Consider the following 26,553-nt stretch of genomic DNA (forward strand, 5'->3'; position numbering starts at 1 on the left):
GTACAGAGGTGCTTCCTAATGGTGTCTTGATGTTTCTTGATTCTAGTGCTCAAAGATCTCTACATTACTCCAATGTACTTGTATCTATGATTCACACTGTTATCTTGTAAGGTAATTCAGTAGACCTCAGGTAGTGTCCTCTCATCAGTGCAATTTTTATCATTCCTGAGTAATAAAAAGTAATAGGGCTTCTTTATGTGATTCGAAAGCTGAAGAGTTTTGCTATTTCCTTGAAAATATTGCATAAAGCTCTGTTGTAGGTGACAGTCATAAATGACCTACTATCATTGCATTTCGAATTAATCTAATTGTGATACCGATGTATGATGGTCTTAATGAACTTCAGTTAGTAACCATGTACCACAGCTATATGAAAAATACAATGTAGTTTCCATTCCTTGAGTTGAGAGTGGAACAATGAATATATGCTCCTTTAACCTGGATTTTGAATGCCACTAGCTTATCAGAAAAAGGATCGTGTAAAGATGGAAGAATGAATATTGGCATGTAAAAACTTTTGTGGAAAATATTGGTAGAGAGAGAGCCATTATGTATAGTGATAAGCATATCAAGAAAGTGGATCTGGTAATCACATTGCTATTAAAGACAAAGTATTATGCATAAATAAACAACAACTAACCCGTTACATATAAAGATCAACAACTGCCGAATTATGTGTCCCCAGCCGGCATTGTAATGACCGTCGATGGTGGTACGGTAATCTTATATCAACTGGAAGGGAAGATTGGACCGAAGGTCCGGGTAGCGTAACTGGTAACGTGTCTGCACGGATAGCAGAAGTTGCGGGTTCGAATCCCGCTTCGGGCCGATTCTTTTCTTCCAGTTAGGCCTAAATTTATTTAAATTATTTAATTAAAATTCTAATTATTAAATTTAGCAAGAGATGGCGCCTAACGCCTAACTCTAGTAGCAAATTAACTTTAATTATTAATATTACTATAGCCATTTGCTAGCCCGATAATTCGGCAGTTGTTGATCTTTAAAGTATTATGCTGTATTGATTGTTATGTAAGCTGTTAAGGAATTCCTGGATGGCGTTTGTAAGACCAAACAATTAGTATGTCATCCACCTATCTGGATAAAGTAAAATCTGGTGCTCAAGGTCACCAGTGGCCGAATAAATAAAACCATTGAACACTGGTAGTTGGTCATTGGTTTGTGCCTGACCAATAGGCTAGTTACCATGCAGTGTTCTGGGGTTTCTTCATGTGTGTAACATCTAAACAGAATCTAGTTTCCACATAGGAAGTCCTGCTAGAAGTTACCCCATTGGCAGATCACCCATGTGTTCCATTGCCTTACTCTGTCAATCCACTGACACAAATCTTAATGCTGACATTTTAATGTTTGTGAATAAAGTTACATTTCACCTTTGTGTGTATGGAAACTTTTGAGGCATCCCGTATTTAAAACAAAAGGGTAAAAAGGGAGTAAAACTAAAATAAATTAAAAAACAAAAATAAGTAAACTTAAAATATGCTATTAAAATGTGACAATGGATATACCTGTAAAAGTTAAAACTTGCTTAAAAAAACTTCAAAATGAATGAAACAACTAAAAAATGTAAAATTCTTTACTGTACATATATCAGGTAAACTGATTGTCATATTGCACAATGAATAACTGAAATGAGGGAGGGAAAGAAATGGACTCCATCTGGAAGAAAAGAACTGCTTCAAGGCAGGGCTCTAAGCCCTGCCCCGGGTCAGTTCTTTTCTTCCAGATGGTTCTAAATTATTTAATAAATTATTAAAATTGTGATTTTTTTTTTTTTTTTTAAATTTAGTTAAGAGATGGCACCTAACATCTATCTTTAGTAGTAGCAAATGACTTAGTATTAATCATTAAGCAGAGTTATAGCCCAATTATTTAGGCAATTGTTTGGTTATGTTTCTGTATAAATAACTATTTTGCTGTAAAAAGTAACACACATAATAATGCTTCTACAGAGGCTCAGTAGATATCTGGGCTAAAGGATAAGGAATTTTTCCTTAATGTTTACGGCCAGTCACCGTATTTTATTTGCATTTACATTTGTGTTTTATTTGGATTTTCTTATTTATTGTTTGGTGTTATACTTGTTCTATTTGTTTAATTTTAAAATGTATGTTCTAATTTAGTTTAATTTTGAACGTGTTCGATTTTGTATTAGAATCGAACAACTGTAACCTGAGGATGGCCCATAAAGTGGGCCGAAAACGTTAGTTATACGTAATAAATATATGTTCTCAGCAATAAGGTGTATTGGATGTATCTAGTATAGTATAAATAATCATTAATTTTGCTGTAATTTTCTCCAGTTTTAACAATTTATGTAAATTCTCACAAATTATAGTATGTTTGTTTATATTTTTTAAGATAAAAACAATTTTAAAATATTTTGTCATGCTTCAGTATGAAAAGTTTGAATGCATTTTGCATAATGTTTGTAAATATACAAAATTATATGAGGTGGTTTTTTTTTCAAGCACTGATGGTCCATAAAACAAAGACAAGTGTAAATAACAAAATGAATTACGAAAAGTTAGGTACAAACATGGTTACTTTTCGACATAATCACTGTCAGGCATTTGTCATATCTGTGGACGAGCTTTTCCATTCCCTCTTTATAGAATGTTGCCACCAATGACTTGAGACGGCCTTAACAACGTTGTTTTGAAGATCATCATTAGTTCATTAGTCTCAAACTTCTGCCCTGTTAGCCACATTTTCAGTTCAGGAAAGAGGTGGAAGTCTTCACACATTAAAAAGTTTTTAGCTGGGTGAAAGTCTTCACCACCTTTAAACAATCAGTGTATAGCCCTGACTTAGCGCCGAGCGACTTCCATCTCTTTCCCAAACAGGAAAAGTGACTAGGAGGCAGAGGATCGAGACTAATGACGATTTTCAAAAAAACATTAGGGCCCATCTCGAGTCATTGGCGGCAACATTCTATGACAAGGGGATGGAAAAGCTCGTCCACAGATATGACAAATTCCTCAATCTTCATGGTGATTATGTCAAAAAGTAACCATATTTGTACCTAGCTTTTGGTAATTAATTAATTTTATTTACATTTGTCTTTGTTTTATGGACCATAAGAGCTTGAAAAAAAGCAGCCTACTATATTATATCCATTACAAGCCTCTTTTTAGAAATTTAAATACATTAATTTAAATAATTCATTTTTTAAAATTGTATCTATTACATCATTTATATATTTATTGAACAGCCAAAAAGGTTTAAATTGAATCATGCCAGTTATGGGAAAGAACATCTTAATCAGTAAGTTTATAATTCAGTAAATTTTTATTTATCTATTTTAATCATTTAAAAAATTTTATAAATATTTGAAGGAAAGAGCATTCCTTATTTGTTGGTGATTTAACTGCAGAAGTTGATGATCTTGCATTGTATACTGCATTTTCATCTAAATATCCATCTGTTAAAACAGCAAAAGGTAAGAATGAGTTAAATTTAATATCTTTCAATTTTTAAATCGTGTATATTTCAGTAGATAAGAAAACACTTGAATTATCCAAAAACACTCCAAAATCAGGGAATTGACTTACAGAACACATATGAAAGAATCTTAAAATTCTAGACAAAATACCAATATGAGTTCTATGACCAACTTCAGAAAAATTTTAGGACACTAAAATAGCTGCTTTAGTGTTTACAAATTTTACTTTTATCATAAATTAAAATTATGAAAATAATAGCCATCAAAATCATATTTAATTGTCAATTATAAATAATTGTATACTGAATTTAATAAACTTCTAAAGTGACAATTCTCTATGATGATGTGTAAAAACACAAGTGTAAACTATTTTGAGAATGAGTGTACCGTGTATATTGATTGTATCGTCATTTATGTATACAAATATGGTGGGTGATCGGTTAATGAACACAATCTGTTCCAAGACTTTGTTCGCTATCCGAGTTGTTTGTTAACTGATTATTGATTTACCATAGGTTTTTATGGAAATTTGATTAATTTGTTCTGGAGACCCCAAAAAATAAAAAAATATATACTTTCTTACTATATGTAATAATAAAAATACATATATACACAGTCTTGCATTTTTATTAGTTGTGTTTTTTCCATTTGTGGGTGTTAAAGAACCTGTCCAATGTTGATTGCTTTTCTCTCTTTGGGATTTTTCAGAAGTAATTTTATGAAGATAAACTGTAATTATTAGGAGACAATAATTTTTTAATGCGAAACTGTTGAGCTATTTATATAGTCATTTCTTATATACTTATCTTTATTTTGTATTTATTCCCCTAAGCACGCAACATTGTACATGCACACTTATTATTTTTTGTAATTTTAATTTATGTTCTATTTCTTTACTTGTTCTTTTTACTTTATCGTTTAACTGACAAAGATCATTAAAGATGATCGAAAATCTTTTTACAATATTAAATTATTTGCTGGAGTGTTTGTTTAAAAGGTGGTAATTTTTATAGTAATTAATAGCATTGTAATTGTAGAGATTTTCAAGCCTATTTACCTCAACCTGGTTTTAAAAGATCTTTAATAGCAGATATCGGCATTAATCCTCTTTTTCAGAAGAAAACATATCTTGCCGAGTTTCTCGGTGTTCTTCATTCAAGAGTTCTTGGCGTTCTTCTATCGTCAGATCAGTTTCAGGTTCCATTATGAGCTCTTCAATTTTTTTTTCTCAGATGTGATTTTTGTTACTCCTTAAGCTGCTTGAGTCGTCTTGATAATACAGTATCTTTTTTAGATAAGATTAAACTGTGGCTTACTGTAGACCTGTTCAAGCCATACTGCCCAGCAACATCAGACATCTTCTGCCCACTCTCTACGTTTGCTATTATACTCTCACCTTTCGAAAATAAAAACCCGTGCAAATTATTGTCTTCTTAAAGACTGAAAAAAAATTTTTATTACAATTTTTAAAATGTCTGCTAAATAAAATCAAGTAATAATTTGCCAAATAATATGGATTGGTAGGAATTTCGTCACATGCTCTGAAATGTCTGTTTAAATGTAGTATCCTGTCTTAATCATTGCAGTTATATATATTTTTCATTTCTTGTTTTTACAGTGGTTTTGGATCAAAATGGTGTTAGTAAAGGATTTGGATTTGTGAGATTTACCAGTGAAGAAGAATATAATAAAGCATTGGCTACAATGCAAAATGCTACCGTTGTTGGATCTAAACCAATTAGAGTTAGTGTTGCTACTCCTAAAAGGTTAGTCTGTTGTTTATTAAATTTTTTAACAAATTTAATTTTTGTTTGTCACATTGATAAAAATAATTTTTTTATTCTTAGACCATTTTCTAATTAAAAAGTGTGTTCTAAAATATTACTAAATTTTGTCAACTCATTTTATTGTGAATATTATTTATATTATCTTATCATTACTAATATATATATATAACAGGTTCTAATTTTGAAAATCCATCATAAGTTTGTCCAGGTCCACAATAAGAATAGTTGAATGGTGAGGAAAGGAAGCTTGTACCCCTGACATATGTGGACCATGTTAGCACTGAAAATTTTTATTAAAAATTGTCATTTACAAATCACCAGCCATGGTCCAAAACAATTTTCACTTATGGAGGCCTTTTATTTGGAGCTGTGCCTCTGCAAGATATTTATATTTTAATGTAAATACCATTGACCAATTTTTAATTTTAATCAATTGTGTTGTAAATTATGGCATTGGCATTGTCACCAGAGGACATCTTTATCCATTTTACAAAAATTGCCAAAAAAGCTGTATTTTCTTCTTCTGTAGTGCCGGATGAAAAAAAGATGTTCATAGAGAAAAAACTACTGTGTTTAGAAAGCTCAAATTTTGAACTTAAGCTCTTCTCATTATTGGTGAGGTGTTTGCAAACCTTCTAGGTCTATAGGTCAAAGTTCACAGGGATTTACCATAGAGCTAATTCAGTTTTACAGCTTAATTTTACTTTTATAAGGATGGAAACAAATGAATTTTATTCAAAATGTTACTCAGAATTACAAAAGCTCAAATTTATGCAAATCAAAACTTCATTTCAATTTTTCTAAACAGGATATCAAAAGCATCAGTCGGCAGCAGATTGGTCAGTGATGCAGTTGGTTGGCAGTGCATTTGGTTGGTGATGCATTCAGTTGGTGCTTGGTGACTAATCTTATGTCTTGACATAATAATACAGTTATTAAACAAAAACAATTGATATCCAAACAAATAAACATCTGAGATGTAAAAAAACTTTGCCAAGTAAAAATCTATGACAATTTAGATGACAGTCAACATTTTTCTTAGGTGTTTTTCTTTGCTAAAGCTAAGCAAGTACTTGGAAATGGAAACCACAAGATTTTTGCCTGTATTATTGTTTTCTACAATTTGCCTCTAAGCACCAAGCTTATCTTTACCAAAGAAAAAATCCTGAGAAAAATTTTGACCTTCATCTAAATTGTTGTAGATTTTTACTTGGCAAAGATTTTTTACATCTCGGATGTTTTTGTCTGGATTATTTATATATCCATTTTATACACCTATATACCAGAGGTTGTGTAAAAATTTTTGGGGTGAAAGGGACTTGCAAATAGAAAAAGTTTAAGAAGCCCTGTTTTAGCAATGCATTTGGGAAAAGCACAGATATGGAAAAGAAACAATGAACCTTATAATTAATTTTGCATGATTTCTTTAAACTGTCAGCTGTTAAGATTGGAAATGTCACAAATGAGAACAACTTAGATTAGCTCATTTAAAATTTCTCAAGCATGTGAAGTGTAGGAGCTGATATTGTCCTGCAATAAAGAGCACTAAATCAGTGGCCAGCTCTAAAGTATGTCTCTCAGACTTATTGAAGGAGGACTCATAGATAGAAGAAAATGTCAGATATTCTCATATCAGGAGATGTCTGAAATATGTCTTTATCAAGTACAAACACAAATATTTATTTTTCTGTGGTCAAACTATTTGATCAGTATCTCTGTTTTTCTCTCAATGAGAAGAAACATTAATTTGCTTTGATCATACAAAATATGAAACACTATTGAAGATGCTGACAGGAAGATTATCTAAACTGAAAATCTTATGCTATTGATCTGACATACAATCCCTCAAATTATCATTGTCAAATTTTGAGGATACAGTAATAGAGATGGAAGTTGGCAATGAGGCAAGGAAAATACTAAAACATGAGCACAAAAATTGCACTAGCTTTCATGCAACACATTTCATGTTACTTTCACATAAGTAACATAATATTTACAGAACAAGTTGATTGGAAAAGATGATAGCATTCTTAAACATTGTAGATGCTTACTCTCAGAAAATCAACAAAAAACCTGGACTTTTCAGTCACTAAAACATTTTGTAGATGCCATGCCTCTGGTTCCAGGAGTTTTTTCTTATTCTGACGAATGGTTTTTCAATAGGAAGATATTGATTAGAAATGGTTTATCAAGACTAGATGATGATGGTGCATATACAAGGAAAAGAATAGATCATTACTATATAAAAATGTATTTAATAAAGCCATTCCTTGGTCATGGTAAGTACCCAGAATTAACATGTTTAATCAAAGGATTTCTTATCCTTTTCCACAGCAATGCAGATGTAGAAAGAGTTTCTCAAAAGTATTCAATAAAATCAAGAACACAGCTATCAAAAGCATCAGTCACTGCAATCCAGTGTACAAAAGATTAAAGTAATAGGGTAAACTTGCCTAATTCGTACCCCTTAAGGAAAAACCATCATATTATCGAAATTAATAAACAAAAATTATTTTTCCTTTTAAGTAACTTTTATTTGAGAAATATTTTATTACTACCATAATCAAATTTAGCATAAATCTTATAAACTTCTGAGAAATAAACAATTTAAAAAAACACTAAAAAAGTACAATTTAGAACCATTCATCTTAAATCGTACTGATATATTCTTAAATCGTACTTTGAGATCCTATCATTGGTTTGCATCTTAAGAATCAAAATCTTAATCAATAATGTATTAATACGTGTGTAGATTCGCTGATGGTCTTCGCCAATTCTTGGCAGTCATTGCAGTTGTAATCCGTTGCTTTTTATTGGTTCCTGCGCAAAGTTCATATACCCATATCTCACATCGTGTGCATTTGATCATACTTTTGCGGTTATTTTTGAAATCAGTAACTTAGTAAAAAAATAACAGTTTACGAATCGGTAATAGCTTATTGTGACATTCATCTAAAATGGTTTTCCTAAATCGTACCAGTACGTTTTAAGAACTTGCCTGGAGTACGAAATAGGCGCAAGAGTCGAACAAGTTTTACATTTGCCTCCAAGAAATTTGACAACAAATACTCATATATCATCACATCAGGTGAAATCACAAAAATACGCATTAATACGTCACAGATAGTTAAAAAACTTATACACGATCCAATTTGAAGAACGTTCTTACGAAATGTGCAAAATTATTACAGAAAAAGTTGAAAAAAACTTACCTTTTCAATATTTTTGTCGGAAGCAGCGTAACAGCGTGTTGTCTGTCAGATGGTAATATGGCCAACTGTTGTTTACTTTTTTTGTCACTGCACTAATAGCTATTACCGGAGTCGAGATATAAGCGAAGTACGAATTAAGCAAGTTTCCCCTATGATTATTGGTGTTGTAAAACTCCCATCATACAGGAGTTTTTGAAAAAAGTTTAAAATGCATGTGATACCCAGCAAGAGTTGAAGAAGAAAAACTATTTGGAAGCTGAGCAACAAAAGAAGGAAGAAGAGAGAAACAAAGATGCAAAAAGGAAAGGGAGGAGAAGGAAATGATGCAGAGAATATAGAAAAAGAAATCCAGAAAAATCCAAATATACTTAAATAAGGAGAAAAATTTATACTTATGTGAAACTGAAGTATAGACAAAAGTACATATTTATAACACTGATTACAGAAATAAATGGGGTTGAAGAAGTGTGATATGAGAGTAGTAGAAATTGGTCAAAGAATGCTATAAGCAACACAAACAATTAATCTGAAAAATATATTGTATGTAATAAACAAAAGCCTAAGGAAAATCCTTGGCATCTCATATCAAGACCATGTCATAAATGAAGAAATTTTTAAGAAATTCAACTAAAAATACTTGCCAGTAACTGTGACTGAATGCTGTATGCATTTCACCAGGCACATATTGCAGTCAAACCATTGACATCCAAAAACTGCATTACAATAGATACCTCCTGATGAAAAATGGAAGCAAGGCTGACATTGAAAAATTTGATGTCAAACATTTAAGGAGGACTGAAAAGTTATTAGCATCTCATAGGATGATGCTGAGGCCGTGGCAGATGACTACATTCATTGGAAAGAACTTTCTGCCCAATGTGCTTCACGCAGAACCAGATAATAAACAAACACAAGCAGAAAGAAGTAAAAGAAGTTTGTTGAATTATTTTTGTAACATTCTTACAAAGAAAATAAAAACAAAACCTGGTTAAAGATATTAGAATTTAATTTTTACAGAATGTGTGCATTATAATTATAGTGTGTAAGAGTAAATCAAGCAATTGTTTTATTCAGTTTTAGCTCATATGCTGAAATGTAGTAGTCTTTATTGTGCCATGATACTCAACACATTTAAAGATTAAGTTGCAATAGCAATTATATAAATTTTTCATTTTCCTGTATGTAAAATTATTCTTCTTTGCATGAAAATAGACCACTCAGAATAGATCCTTGTGGAATGCTGCTAATAAGGGGAAAATCTGTACATTCAAAATTGTTTAAGTTTATCTTGCATAGTCTTGATAGAAAATAGTTGTTTATCCAAGCTAAGAAAAACTGGGTTAATGTCTAAGTATTCATGCAGGACATGTAGAAGTATTTTAAGTAGAATGGAATCAAAAGCTTGAGAAATATCGAGATAAATAACATAGGTAGCTTTTCTATTTTCAAAATTTTTAAGATGGTAAAAAGAGTTTCAAGTAGAGTGATTGTGAATACCGCAATGTTGAATAGGAAGTAGTTTAGAGGTTATTGGTACGTATATTTTCTGATAAATACATATCTCAAATACTTTTAGCATTGCAGAAGATAAGATGATTGGTCTGAAAGAGTTAATATCTTTTTTTGCTGATAACTTTTATCATAGAAGAATGGCATTGTTTCAGAATATAGTTATATTGAAGTAGTCTGGAGAAGAGTTTAGATAATATGACATCTGTAGAAGGTTGTAGTTGTAATTGTAAATTGTGTGCTATTGATATGTAATAATTTGTACTAAGAATACTATCTACTGACAGAGTGCACACTGAAATTATGTAATATAAAAAATAATTATAGATATGAAAAACCATAAATAAGAATTGAAATTGCATAAACAAGATTTGAATATTCTATTTTCATATGGATATATACATTCTGTCAAATAAATACTGGGAATTGTTCATTTTAAAAGCCTGTGTAAAAGATATGAAAACAAACTTTTTGTTGTAAGTTGGTACTAGTGTACTTAATTGTCTCATGAATTTATAGTGCCATCTGTCAACCAGTTTATTTACAACTGTTGGTTTTGTCATTAAACATGAAGTGTGCTTTGCAATTTTTAAAATGAACAAAGAGTTTGTCTAAAATTTTGTGTTGCCAATGAAATTTCTTGTGCTGAGTCATTGAAAATGTTGCAGAAGGCTTATGATGAGTCAGCTTTATCCAAAACATGTGCATATGAGTGGTACAAAGCATTTAAAGACAGTCTAGAAGTGGTGGAAGACTTGCCTTGTTCTGGTCGACTTTCAACATCTTCAACTGATGAAAACATTGACAAAAAATTGTCATTCAAGCTTGAGAGAGAGAGAGAGGGGCTCAGAATCTGAACATGTTTCCAAATCTGTTCATACTATTTTAGTTGATGTTTTGGGCATGAGACATGGTACAGCATGACTTGTTCCAAAAGATTTGAATATTCTTCAAAAAGAGGACCAGAAAAAGGTTGCTGAAGACATGCTTGAATGAGCCATGGACCCTACGTTCATGAAATGTATCATAACAGATGGTGAGATGTAGGTTTATGAGTTTTATGTGCAAACCAGCCAACATGCTTCAGAGTGGTGCTTCAAGAATGAGACAAAACTGAAAAAAATTACATCAAAGTCACTCAAAAAATGTTGACTATTTTCTTTGACTGGTGTTTGACTGGTCGTGGTGTTGTCCACTTGGAATTTTTTTTCTAGTGGAACAGTCAACAAACAATATTACCTGGGTATTATGAAATGTTTGAGAGAGAATGTTCACCAGAAGAGGCCACATTTGTGGAAGAACAATTCTTGAATGTTGCACCACGATAACACGCCGTCTCTAACATCAACCCTTGTACATCACCGACCAAGGACTGTATTCACTAGATATGGCCCTGTGTGACTTTTTCCTCTTTCCCAAACTCAAATTACCACTTCATGGAAGACGTTTTGAGTCAATTAAAGAAATAAAACAAAATTTGCAGAGGAAAAGCAGGCCATACCAGAAAGTACTTATAAGTTTTTTGATGACTGGATTACTTGTTGGCAGAAGTGCTTGCATCATACTGGACCTATTTTAAAGGTGGCAAAATAAATTTGGATAATTAAACCAATATTTTGTATTTTATTTAACAATCCCCAGTTTTTGCTTGACTGAATGTAAAAATACAAAAAGTCTCTATTTTTGGTTCATTTGGCTGCTATGCCACTATAGACCTTATAGTTGCTGTTTTGGCAACAAGTAGCTACAGTTGACAATTCTGGATACTTTTCTTATTACTGAACTGACTACTTAATTAATAATAGAACAGTTTCTGTTTTGTAATATATTCTTTTATTTTCTTTATAGAGTATATAATCAAGCTCCACAAAACCAGGAGTTTTCTGCTGTATACCATTATCCAGCATATGAATATCCAAATTTCTTCCCAACTTGGCAAGGCTATCATCAGTATTATGGCTATGGTTATGATCCTATCTCTTGTGCAACTTATGATCCTGGTCTTCATCAGCAGTCACAGGTTAGTGTAATTAGTATTTCTTTTTTTCTGTCATAAGTTGGAAAATTGACATTAACAGAAAAACTATTAGGACTCTGTTTAGTTATGTTATTTTTAAATTTGAGGTGAAGAGCATATATTTTAAATTAAATAAATTAAAAATATTATTAAAACTTGCAGCCCAGCATTCTAAGAATGTCATTTTCATATAAACTTACTTAGCATGCAACTACTTTCCTTCACAATTCAAAATAAAATTGGATTTGACATATTCAATTTTAACATGTTTTTTTTTATACAGAAGAAGAGCAACCAGAAATTGTTAAAATTTGAATTTTATTGCAGTCCTTCTAGCAACAAACAATGACATTACAACCTGATACATTATAAACTACAATTCAACTAATGCCATGTTATCAGCATTAGTTGGATTGTAGAGATCAGACCACAGGTCAGGGTAGCGTAATTGGCAACACATGTGCATAGTAAGCAGGAGTTGCAGGTTTGAGTCCTGTTCCTGGCTGATCCTTTTCTTCCAGTAGTCTAAATTATTTAATTAAAAATTATAATTATTAAATTTATTAAGAGATGGCACCTAAATTCTCCCTCTAGTACCAAATTGTTTCATTATTTATTAGTACGATAGCTGATATCTAGCTCGATAACATATGGCATTAGTTGGATTGTAGTCCTTCTAGCACGTGATATGTTTTCTGTTTCTTCTACACACGTCCAATTCCCCAAGATCCTATGTGTGAATTAAGATTTTCTGTTGTCAAGACAACTGATCAGACAAAGTAAATGAAAAAAAACAGCAATGAGTTGCTTAACTTTCTTGGTAACATATAAACAGTGTGTGGCTCCTTCTGCTATGATCTTTTATTTTAAAAACTTTTTATATTTTTAATTATTATAAAATGCCTAAAAACTTAAATTTTGAAAGTAGGGATAAGTTTTATAAAAAACTGTAAATGTTAATAATGAGTGAAATCTTAAGTCCAAGGTGCCTACACACATGGAAAGACAGTAAAAATGAGGGATTTTCATTAGTGTTTGGAAAAAGTCATGGAATTTGTTAAAAATTGTCAAAAAGTCAGGGAATTTGCTTCCTTGACTGCTTTGTTGATTTTTTTGCTAATAATGTGCTTCACTAAGTGTAGGTGTCTGCAAGCAACAAGAAGTAATGTGGTGCAATACAACTTATGAAAAGTGGTGCAAAATATTTTCAGAATCCAAAATGTCTCCCAAGCTTACACAAAATGTTTCTAAAAATTTACAAAGTACACAAAATGATAAATATTTTAAATGATATTATTTATCATTTTAATAATTTTGATTGCATAACAAAACAATTTCTGATTTTTTTTTCAGTTTATTAATATTATATAAAGTTCAGGAAATTTATTAAGAGATAAATTTAATAAATATATACTTTTGTACATGAATTATATAGAATTTGTTAATGAATAATAAAAATAATTGAGTTTTTCTTTTTTTCAAAGCCATTAGGTTTATGGTTGTGGATTATTAACAGAATAACAGAATTTTAATAATACATTTTATTTTTAATTTTAATAATTTGGCAGTTATAAAAATTATATAATTGTTAATTAGAAAAAATAACTAATTAAATTGTTGGAGAAGCGAAACATATGTGCATAGGAAGTCAAATGCTGTTTTATTTTGTGAACGTGCCATACTGTAAGGGATGCGAGGTCACGGAATTTGTACAAAGTTGGCTGGGAAGTCAGGGAAATTAAAACAAAAATTTGAGTAGGAACTCTAAGTCCAGCTCTGTTCAAGATATGATACATGACTCCCCACTATTTCCCACCCTCTCAATCTTTAATCATCAAAATTTAACAAACCTTGCAAAATTTCAGAAATTTTCAACAAAGCACAGACATTATTCAGCTTCAGAGGGTGAACAAAATTGTACCCTACCACACACTAACATCCATACTTATGGGAAAAAAACCCAAATTTTTTTGTATTTTTTGACATTTCAAAGTTCAAAGTCCAAAAATGTAAAAATATTTTTTACCGATCACCATACTTTCCCTCTGTTATATATAACAAAGCCAATAAAGTAATACATTCAGAACTGTAAGTGTTAAGTTTATAAGTGTTGCCTAAAATATTTATTAAAAATATATTAATATTTATTTAAGATAAATTAGTTCAGAAAATTATTAAAATTTGGAATGAATAAAGTTATTTGAAGAATATTTCTAAGTTAACATTGATATTCAATTGATTTAGCCTGGTTTATGCATTACATTAAATTTGATTGTGATGTTGCAATTTACTTTTGCCATTGAATGTACATAAACTTTATCTCTGAACCTATTCAGTTTTTTGTAAAACCAAAAGTATGATTTCCTAATTTTTGATTTTCCTTTCAATGATACCCAAATAGAGTGACCATATTGTTTATTGCCTGAACCAGGTCAGTTTTTAAGAGTGAATGAAAAAGGGGTCTAACAATGGATAAACTTATAATTTTTATATTTTTTAAATTTATACATAAATTCCTTAGCTATTTGTTGAGGCATATTATGGCACCTTTGTAAATCCATTTCATCTAGAATAGTACTACGTTCCTTCTTCTTTCCTAACTTCCAATCATTATTTGATTATTACCTTTCATATTGGGAAGTTGTTGAACTATCTCATTTTGCTAAAATTTCTAAGGAATTTGATCAAATTTGCCTTACTTTAAACAAACTTGCTAACCTCCTGTTTACACCTAATCCTAATGTTTCTAGGTCTAGATTGGGACTTTCCTCTCTTATTGATTGCATTAAATATTTCAATCACTTACTTTTTACAAATATTTTAATGGTTTTATTCACTCCGATTGACTTTCCCTGCAGATTCCCCAACTTTTAACCTGTAATTTGACTTGCACTTTTATCCCTTTTTTTAGACTAGCTCTTTCTATCAGGTCTTATTTTTATCATTTTTCTCACAGCATTAACAATGTTGAATGATTTTTACATTTTTATTTATTACATTTTAAATACATATGTAAACACCTAGTCTATAATATGTTGATCTGTATTCTATTTGTTTATATTGCAGTTTTATTTTATCTTTTCTATTTTCCATGCATTTGTTTATTATATATATATATATATATATATATTTTTGTTTTATTATTTGTTTTAAGGGTCCTTTTTCTTTTTATTAAATTGGGGAGGAAATCAATTGTCCAGCGATACTTCTTATTATATTTGTAAAATAAATAAATTAGATCATTTAAAAAAAATTATTTATTGATGTATAAATTGTTGATATTACATTAGAAAAGCTATAAAATGGTTTTATGTAAAATGTCACTCTATTTTTTTTTAAGATATAAAACAGAAGAAATTGGAGACTGTCTCAGACAAATGGGAATGTATGGTCATCCTATACCTAAATCATCATCCTATGACCATTTCCTATAGAATTAGAGCATTACTCTCTAAAATAGGTTAATAAGGATGATAGAACGGGTATATCAGCAAATGATTTCAAAATAATCAAAATTAATATTGATGAAATTCAAATAACTACAGTAGAGCATCGATTATCCGAAACAATTTGGGACTAGGGTTGTTCGGATAACTGATCATTTACGAAAAATATATTAAAAACAAAACTGTGCTGTATATAATTTGTATCACATATCTTACAATTACATACCTTACATAATATAAGTACATTAAAGTAGGCCTACAGTTTAGGTTGGCAGGGAGGAGGAGAGTGCTGCAATGCCACAGCACTAGCAAAAATTTGAATTTGCTGACTGGAACACTTTCGGTTAACTGATGTTTCATTTGATTGGTATTCAGATAATTGATGTTCTACTGTATATTCATGTAAAGATGCAGATAACTGTTATATAACTGTATATATATTTATTTATATATATATTTATTGTACTATTATATTGTATTTAAATTTATGGACTTATCATACATATGAAACTCTATTATACTATTTTAACCACTTTATTTATTAACATAGCCAAAATGCATTTTGGGATATCATTACTTAGCCCTCTTCAGTTGTATATAGGTCTAAAACACAGAAAATTGTTTTGAGACCATACAAAAATATAACATCAACATACATATAAACACGGTTAAATAATTGACAACTAGTTAAAATATGGCATTTACAACTATTAAAAGCACATTAGGATTTGGCGCCAATCACGCTTAACCAAACTAACCATCAATACATGTAGAAATCATGACATTCCACACTTTAGGTGTACAATATATGATAAAATAAATGCCACATCTAAAATGTCTTCCCGTATAAGTGTATTATAATTCATAATGTTTCATATTTTGAGTTACAGTATATTCATGGATATTTTCCTGGTGTTCCTCTAAACACTGTAATAAACATATTCAAAAGGTGGTGTATTCCTCAATAAGCCATTATTTCCACTTAATTTTTTGAACACCTTACTCCTATAGTAATATAATCTATGTACAGCATAATACAATAGATTATCCTACTAAAATTACATTATGGCATTATGCTGTACATGGACTATACACCTCACTTTATTTGACTTTATTTAAAGTTGAACCTGCATTTTCCTCAAATTTCATTGCATGTGAAATTTTTGTTAGAATTAAATGTTTTCAGAATTTAATATTTGAAAACTACATGTACAAAATTTAAAATTTGTAATCTTTGTTTCAGATCATAGCGCATCCTTGGATGTGGATCAGCTAAACAATTTGATGATGATAATTCACAGGTAAATTTTATTGTCAGATGTTAGGATATAATAATTTTAAATTTTATTTAATCTGGATATTTTCTGAAAGAATTTTACAAATGATAAGCATCTCTTGCAAATTATGATTTCTAAAATAATCATAATCCTATAAAAAGTGAATATTTAATCTTAAATAAATTAATGAGTGATAGTTACCAACAACAATTATTGTGAAACAGTGGAGGTAATTTTTTAATAATTAATATAAACACTAAAATAGTGTAGTTGAGATTATGGAATGATCTCAATCACACTATTTTATTGTTTGCAATTAATTTAATAATTAATATAGATGGCAAACTACTACAAATTTTCCATAGTTTCTATGGAAGTGAGTAAAGTGTGGACTTACAGATAATCCTCTATAAACTACACAATGACTGTGAAGAATCACTTCTTTTATACTCTCAAATACATGCACTAATGCTACAAATGACAACAAGACACATAGGTGTTAGTTAAGACTTTGCACAGTAGCAATTCTATGCATACAATGTCTCAAACCAGTTGATGCATTTGCACCATGTTAGTGCTTCCAATTTGCAAGTGGGTAACTAAAGGTCTGTCTTAAAATTGTTTCCATGCACAGTATGATAAAATCTGTCCAAAATCGACATGTACTCTTCCGAATCAAAATTGGGCACACTGAAAAAAAGTCAACTGAAAAGACCACATAGTGTATGTGATGTAGTCAAAATGACAGATTTCATCAATTACATACATTTTATATTTCTCATAATTGTATTATAAAATAATTTATTCAAATTTAATAAATATTCAAAAAACAAATTCACTTTATCATAAGGTTCTATTTATATATTCAATTATAATTTTATAATTTGTTTCAGATTATGATGTAATTTAAAAACATTACAACTCATTCATAAATTATCTTAAAATTGGAGCAATGACATCATATCAGACGTAGGTGGATGGGGAACGTTGCTCTCCAGCCATGACTTGCTACTGATGGCCCTCTTCTTAGGTTGGCATTTCTGATTTAAGGAGAGGAATAAAATGGTTATAGACAATGTTGATATAGCTGTATTATTTCTATAAATATATATACACTGGCTGGTTAAAGATCATAAAAACTTTAAAATTTGTAAAAGATGGGAGAATTATTGGAATTGAAATGCAGTTTGGTGGTAAGTATTGTTGGCAGGGAAACACTAGTTCCAAAAATCACTGAAACATGGCATTGTCACCAATGAATACACTGGAAGTAACACTTGATACCAGTGAAATTTGTGCAAGTGCCTGAGAATTTCTTCGTAAGCCTCATCTCTGTGAATAGTGAGGTAACAACCTTTCGTCTAGACATGCTGCTCCATGCAGTCATGGCCACTGTAACAGTCACCTTGTGGTAGAGACCATGTCAAACACTTGTTTCTGTAATGAACACACTTAGTTATTTTCATTGTCGTTTGCATGGCTATTCATTGTCTTGTATGTCAATGCACCTAGTGCTGATTTTTGGAAGTAATTTTTCTCCTGTCAACAAAAAAACCCCTGCATTGACAATACTTGCCATACAAACTTCATTTAATTCTGATAAAAATTCATAAATGATAGAACTACAGATTGGGCAAAAAGTCCATTAAACTATATTCTATTTTTGCACCATCCTTCTTGAATAATCCAGTATACATAATAAAGCTGATTCAGTCCTGTCTGAAATAATATATAGCAACAATAATGACGCAAAAAGACAACTTGTCATGTTTCACATACACATTACCTTTGAGCAGTCCTAGTTTTTCCACCCCAATGTATTTCCTAGCCTGAGGGAAGATGTGTAGAGGAGAACTGCAGTGGAAGAGGTTGAAGGGAAAATTGGGAAAAAGGACAGTTGGTGAAAATGGAGTGTCCATGAGCACTGAATCACATTTATTTATAAAAACAAATTACAGTACTATTACAATACATTATGTAGTATTTACACCACTATATTTTTATGCACTCCATATGTTGGAGGTACTTTGTAGAAGGATATATAATTTAATGTATCATAATCTAAAGATATGTTTATATATTACATTTCATAATTGTTATAATATAACTTGCTATTGTTGGGACATAATACTTAAGTACACAAATATACCATATAGAGAGCTACAATACCAGTCTGTGTAAGAGGTACAGTTATTACATCATACTGTCCCAATAATCCAAAGTCTTAGATTCAGATTACAACAACTAAGATCTTTGCAAAATGTAGGAAGTTTATGAGACCTTTACAGGTCATAGGGTTACCGACTAAAATGTCCATAGCACAGGGCCAATTGTACCCTTACATGACAATAGTCCTTGCAAACCTTTTCCTGTCATTATACTGGTTACAGTAAAAGATGAGATTTTGGAATCCCAAATAGAGACATTGTCACAGGCACAGCAGGAGCATCCCAGTGTCCTAATTGATGTAGGTAATAATTGAAATTACCACATCCCGTGAGGATTTGAGAATAGAAGTCAATTTGAATACGGTCCATTTTGAGCCTATGCTTGACATTCGGAAAGAACCGGAAGGTTAAGCAGCCAGTATTGTCGAGTGTTGTCTAACATAGTGGTGTGCAAACTATTTTCATTTCCGACCCTCCGTTTTGTGTAAAATTTTGTCTTGACCCCTGGATAGACAGTAGACATTTTTTTAATCAACAACATAGTTAAAGTGAAATTCTTTCTGGGATTTGCACTTGTTTCTGCTGTATTAGAGGTCTGAATAAAGCACATAATTTTATGAAACAATGATTTTATTTATGCATATGAGTATAAATATTTATTTAATGAAAAATACTTTTAAAAAACTTTACATCGTAAGAATTCAGTGAGGTATGCACTTGCAAAGAGTTTGCGATTGCTACTGTGCCGTGACTATACTTTTGCACTGCAAGCTAAATGTGCGTGTGTCAACACGTGTTTCTGTTGCCGCAACATTATCGGTATCACTGTCCGTTCGCCTGCCGGTTGCCGAAGTATAGGTATTAGGTACTAATACAGACAGTTGTTTTCATCAAAAAATATAGTTATATTTTTATAAATATAATTTCATTTCACTATTTTACTGGTACCTGATACTTGTTGAAGAAAAGCCTTATATTTTTTATTGTCAAATAAATTTCTTTGAATTTGGTAACTTTGAATAATTTTGCAGTTTGCGCACCACCGGTCTAGCGAAGAGTTTTTGATCACCTCAATAGGAACCTCGTCATAGTTTACAGTGCCAGAAGACAATGCAGCATGTTTGGCCAGAACATGCACCTTCTCATTCCCCTCCAGCCCAGAATGCACTGTAGTCAAGACTTTTTTGTGTCATTTCTGTTGCCGTATGTTTATTTCAGATACAGTTAAACAGATTAGTTTTGCAACATCCTTTTTGAATAACCCCTTATATAGTTGGAAATTTTGAAAATGAACATTCAACAATTACAATAACATGGTAGTTGCCTTCTGAAAAAGTGCCACTTTATGTAAATTCACGCTACAAACAAAGGACTAATACAAAACGTATGGTTAGGTTTCAAAAGTTAGCAAAAATACACTACTCTTTTTCATAATTAAGAGTAGTAGTAAATTATTGATTAATTTAATAAACATAACAATCACAATCAAAAGTATTGCATGTTAATATTAATTTTTTCTTCATTGCTAAATACCATTAAACAAGGACATTTTCTTTTTTGAAAAATGTCATCATATGAGCTTTCTTTATCTTTCAGAATTTATAGAAAAAAGTAGAGATTTTCATTTGGTTGCATTTGCCTACGAGTTCTTTAAAAATTTAAAAAATTACTACTTAATATGATTAATCTATAAAAACAAAACAGTGTTGTTGTTTTGGGTTTGTTTAGAGCACTATCACCAACAGCAAAACTTGGTTTAGAATAGGAAGCTAGGAAAAAGAAGAAAAAAATTGTACAATCAATTGTCTTTTGCCTAGTTTTCTTTAATGAAAAACATTGAAAATTTCAATATACTGAAATCCATAGGCAAATATGAGACAACCGTGTGTTCTTGAATAAAAAAATATCAGAGAGGCATTTGCATTTCAAAATTATGAGCTTTTTGTATGGGGGATTTTCCCTATTCTCGAACTGCATTAGAGCGAAACCGCGTTGTAGGAATGTCATGTTGTAAGAGGAATACCTGTTATTGATTTTTAAAAATTGCGTACATTTATAATGTTGCTTTTCTGAGACACGACACTGTCTTAATTGCTCAAAATCCGAGAAATCTCATTAAAAATTTTAACTGAAAATTCCATCCATTTGTAGATAGTTAAAATAATGTGCAATTTGATATTTATACTAGTTGGTACCCGCGACTTGGCCCGCGCGGATTTTTCGAGCAAATACCATTTATATTCAGTATTTCGAAAACCATAGTAATTGTTATATAACACCTACCACTGAGAATGATGAAAATTGCTGAAAATCAAACGAACTGTTTTCAATTTGATCAATTTTCTAGAACGTTTACAATCGTTCTATAATCGAACCAATATGCAAAAAGAAATTCGAATTTAAAACGGTTCGAACATTTGGTTAAAAAATCGAAATATATAAATATATTCATAACAATGTCTGAAATGTTATCAATTTTTAATACACCCGAGTACTCAATGAAGATTAAACGTAGTCGAAAACAAAAAATCGCATCTAAAATAGTACAGTAGAAGCCGTTCTTCGGGTTAAGCTTTAATGCTCTCCCCCACGGGGGAATTTCGAAAAATCCCTTCTTGGGATACGTCGTGAGAACGAACACTGTGTACCAAACTTCACTTCTTTAGGTTCAGCGGTTCTGGGCGATGATGAATCAGTCAGTCGGGACAAGTAATTTTATATATTTATTCAATTTTTGACTCCATTCCATAAATTTTAAATTAAGAAAAATCATTCTGAATACCTTATCTTAAGCCGTTACTAAACGTGTGCCCGCAAAAATTTTTACGTGGATAATTTTTTTTATTTTAGGAATACGTAAACGATGTCTTGTGGCTATCATCACGACGTATAGATGCACTTTATATTAGACGAAACATCAAGCTTTGTCCCGATACCGTAGAAGAAAATGTTTTGTACAAAGTGACTAGTCAGTCGATATAATAACTGTTATGTATGCGACGGTTATGCGATGTATGTTCCAATAAGAGGAAGGTTCGATCTTAAGCGATGCAAAGTTACAAAGCAGCACTTTGCTTTAGTCATTCTTTTTATATGTTGCTCTGTTAAATCCGAATTTCGGCACGAAACGTCGGCTTCTGTCTTCGGTAATTATTTCGGAACTATTCTGCCGCTACGTGAACACTCTGTTTTTCGTACACGTGTAAAAATTTTTTTATATACCGTGCGCGTCCGCGTCGAACGACGACCGTAAGAATATTTGGAGAAACTTCGACGCGGCACCGCCAATCCTCGTCGGAGAATTTAGCACCATAATTTATGTTATTTTGCAGTCAATGTAATGAAGTCGATTGACAAGGAAAAATCTAGATAAACAAAAACAATAAAAAAGGTTTTTGAAAAAGATCTGTCGTCGAGCTTATTTTTACGTAAATGCAATGAAATACAGATAGAGTAAAAGGAAACGCGTGCTTAATTGTTTCAAATGATAGGAACGGGGGGACAAACTACCACTTAGCACTAAACTTATTCGGCTCCCAGATAAATAAAACTTATTGGATAAATTGTGTCGAAAGTCGGTTGCCAGAGGCAAGTTAATTAATGTCATTTTTAGAAAATAATTTAGATCTAGAAAAAGTTTTTTTTTTGTATTGTATAAATGATACAGGAAATTGACAGGAGACTGGAAAGTAAGCAGAAATTGTTTTTCAAAATATCAGATAATGAAATCAACCTTTGAGTTTATTCTTAGCATTTAAGTCACAGTGACGAAGTTAACAATGCAATTATCCAAAAAGATATTTGATATTCGTCGGGGATTTTGAAAGCTCGAAATGATTATAGTCTGAAATATTGTCCGAGCACTTTTCAATATCGTGCCGGGAAAAATATAAACATACAGCATAGCTAAACAGTAATAATAGTGGGATCTACGTAACTTATTTCACGTTACTGGAGTACATTGTCGGGTAGAGCATTAATGCTGTTTACCCACGTGACGCTTCTCGAAGTAGAGCGACGTGCAACCATTTTGTTTGAAACTTGCAAGGTCGTGGAAATATTTCAATTAGCGAAACAAACCCACGGGAACGAGTGCATACGTCGCTCGAGGGTCTTTAAACGGTTTCGACGATACCGCGAAGGCAGAACGTTGATTCGAGACGGTACGAAACCGGGCTGCCTGACTGCCGACGAAAATGTCGACAAACTGCTCTCCCGGGTCCTTAGTCTTGAGTTTTTCGAGTTACAACTCCCAACGTGTTGAACGTGTCACGTAGTACCATTTCTCACACTGACGTCAAATCGGTAGTCTCGAGTTACATCTCACGTGCTTTTCCATCTCACCATGTGAGTTGTTACTCACGTTGAGTAGCGCGTGTGAGATCGCTACACGAAAGTGAAAGTGGCTGATAGATACGCAATTCTTATCGCTATCGAAGAGTTAGAAAGAGCCGAAAGACGTTGAGAAGGCAACGTATTTTTCGACCAGAGAGAGATGCCTTTGATCTTCACGAAGAACATTTTAGAAGATTATTTAGGCTTTCCAAGGAAGTGACATCAAATTTAATAAATACACTGGGTATACACTTCGACCGACACTGAAAGAACAGACTAGAAGATCGGCATTAAGTGTTCAAACTAGAGTAAGTTTAAATTATTATAAGGGTGTACTATAGATTACCACCTATGGAATTTTAGGACTTTGATTATATATTTGAACTCAGGTGACCGAGACGAGTTCAACGGTACCCTATTTTTGGACCGGAGACGAAAAATAAAAAAAGTTACCATACTTTTTTAATGCTCTCATGAAGACGGCACCATAGTTGCTAGTACTACCACCTTGCGGTAAAGTCTGCAAACCATGACGTCTGACTACGGTCATCTCCAGTAGGGTTAACACGCGATACGAGAGCGGAGAGAGCGACGCGACTTCCGATCGTCGCGCGATCGCCATTTCGGGTAATGCTACTTATGGCAGCGAACATGGCGGCCGTTCGCACTGTTCGTGCTCCCGACTGACCTCCCGGAGGGGACCCGCCGGCAGGCCGCTATGTGCTAAACGTCACTAGTTATTGATTCACGGTAGTTCTTGAACAAAGTGAAAATAGGGGGAAACGTCTACTTAACGGCAAGCGACGCGACTCCCTATCATCGCGCGATCGCTGGAAAAAAGTATGATAATTTTATTATTTTTTCGTCTCCGGTCCAAAAGTAGGGTATCGTTGAACTCGTCTCGGTCTCCTGAGTTCAGATATATACTTAAGACCCGAAATTCCATAGGTGGTAATCTATAGTATTCCTCTAGTAATAATTGCACGAGTAAAAACTGCATACATTGTAAACATTGTTAATTTTAGTGAAAGAATTAAATCTTTTAAAATTAAAATCTTGATGTAATCTTTAAATTTATATTACGGAGACGGTGGCGCGGATGCCCCGAAAAACGGAATGTCGGTAGAGTTCGCACGGGTCATTTTTTGGGAAAAGTTACGAAAACGGAGTGTTTGGTCTCTGACGTCGAACAAAAATAGCAATCCGTAGAAGCTTGCCTGCGACCACACGCATTTTGTCACCCGTGACGAAATGGACTGGCCCGGGAGAAGACCGATGGTCAAAGGTAAAACTTCAAAATTGAGAGTCAAATATATATACTAAATGTGTACATAAAAATTTATTTAAATACGAATACTTAAATTAATAACGTTGGTACGCATCTCTTTGTTTCTTTAAATTGGGCTGCAATTTGAAAAATTCCCACCGTTGTCGTCTGTTTGCCTGTCCTTCCTTAATCTCGAGAACGAAGCTAGATACGTGAAAATCAAGACCATATATTGAAAGCTTAGGGGCAGGATGTCCTGATTAACTATACATAATTCAAAAAGTTTTCCCCCCGAAAGGAGCTAGATAATGACCGGCAGGAGTCTGTTGATTATTAAATTTACAGTACGAAAAATTATACCTTTTAGTGCACTATAGTCCGCCCGCGTGCATGCGCGACCTGTATACCTACCAAAACCGGTCAGTAGTGTTAGAAATAAGTCGCTATTAATTAAGTTCCTAAAACGCGTCGTGAACACAATGGTGTACTGTACATCGAATGTCAATTTCTCACCGAAATAATATATGAGAGAGATGGTAAAATACATTGCAGACCGACTAAAACAATTTGTGGAAATGTTTAGTGTACAATAAGAAACTGTTTATATGCGAGTGTCGCTACTTGTTATACTTTCAACACCTAGTATAAGAAGGTGACGGCCAGGTGTTTGAGCGGTTAAGACTTCAGTCTACCGCAAAGAGATCGAATTTGGGCTGCTGAAGAACCCAGGGCGATCTGTCAAGACCCGACCCATACAGTCCGGCAGACCACATTGTGGATCTTGAGAAACCAAGGATTGGTCAGAATGAAACAGACCTCTCTTAGTGTCCTCCATAAACAAAACTAAAAAAAATCACCAGCTGCCATATCGTAAGTGTGATAAAATATACGATGAGCACGAAGATCTTTAATGATCTTAGGTAAGAGTTAGCAATACTACAATACGAACGAGATTTGTGCATAGATAATTTCTTACCGTACTACCGTACAGTAAATTTCCAGAGATTTAACAGAAAAAATCACAAAACGATTATTGGTGCGAATGTATGAAATTCTATTTAATCCATGCAAGTTGTGATTACAAGAGTCCCTTCGGCCGCCAATTTCAAGCGTTTTAATCTTTAAAATTGGCGTTTCCACTTCCGGGGCGAGGACCCAGGGGTTGGATTTGTGGGAAGCGAGTGTTCGGGTTGTTTCATTGTGTCGAATTACAGAGAACGAGGCGCTTGACGTGTAAGTGCGTGAGTGCGAGAATTCGAGTAAAGGTTAAACGGTGTATGTGTGTGTGGGTGTGATTCAAGTACATCTTTCGGCATGTCTAAAAACAGAAAACCAGTAAAATTTACTGGTTTTCTGTTTTTAGACATGCCGAAAGATGTACTTGAATCACACACACACACATATGCCGATACGAGAATAAGATGAGTAGAGAAAAAACCAGAGTTCTTACCATCGCAGATTTCGGAAAATATTCGCTTGTATGATAAACGGCCGCTTCGTCCTCTTCGTGGTAAAGTTGGGAAGGGAGAAGGATCTTCCTCCCAAATGTTCCTACAAAAAAAAAAAAAAAAAAAAAAAAGAACAAAGACAGTGAAGAGCGAGCGAGAACAAGTGAGAAGTTCATTTATTATCTAAGGTCAACATTATTACCTTTATCAGACCGTCTTTCTTCCCGAACAGTGTTATGAGAAGAGCGAAGGACCTGACTAACCGGAAACTCAATCCCCAATCCATAACAGCTGTTTGGGGAGAAAAGTCGAAGATACTATAGATTGCACCCTATGGAATTTCGGGACTTTGAGTATATATTTGAACTCGGGACCGAGACGAGTTCAACGATTACCATACTTTTCGACCGGAGGCGAAAAATAAGAAAGTTATACTTTTTTTCCTGCGATCGCGCGATGATCGGGAGTCTCGTCGCTCTCTCCATTAAGCCTATCGTGTGTTTAACAGGCAGTCCGGCAAGTCGGCCATATATACCTTCAACAGAGACAGATGTTGATCCACGAGCACACTGATCGTCTGCAGTTGGAATTAAGTCCTTTTCGCACACCCTCGCGCTCCTCCAC

General features: G+C 32.7%; 1 protein-coding gene across 1 annotated transcript in view; it reads left to right on the plus strand.

Annotated features, from left to right (window-relative positions):
* LOC136982582 (tRNA selenocysteine 1-associated protein 1-like) overlaps window positions 1-16,788 on the plus strand; it is a 43,706-nt gene extending 26,918 nt beyond the window's left edge. Inside the window, exons 4-8 of the mRNA XM_067279107.1 lie at window positions 3,233-3,285; window positions 3,357-3,460; window positions 5,082-5,229; window positions 11,820-11,991; window positions 16,678-16,788. Of these exons, the coding sequence (XP_067135208.1) occupies window positions 3,233-3,285; window positions 3,357-3,460; window positions 5,082-5,229; window positions 11,820-11,991; window positions 16,678-16,710 (510 nt within the window). The 3' untranslated portion in view covers window positions 16,711-16,788. The remainder of the gene's footprint in view (window positions 1-3,232; window positions 3,286-3,356; window positions 3,461-5,081; window positions 5,230-11,819; window positions 11,992-16,677) is intronic.
* Window positions 16,789-26,553: the final 9,765 nt, after the last annotated feature.

The sequence above is a fragment of the Centruroides vittatus genome, unplaced genomic scaffold (genome assembly GCF_030686945.1).
Source record: "Centruroides vittatus isolate TY-2023 unplaced genomic scaffold, ASM3068694v2 contig_854, whole genome shotgun sequence".
In the NCBI taxonomy this organism is placed as follows: domain Eukaryota; kingdom Metazoa; phylum Arthropoda; class Arachnida; order Scorpiones; family Buthidae; genus Centruroides; species Centruroides vittatus.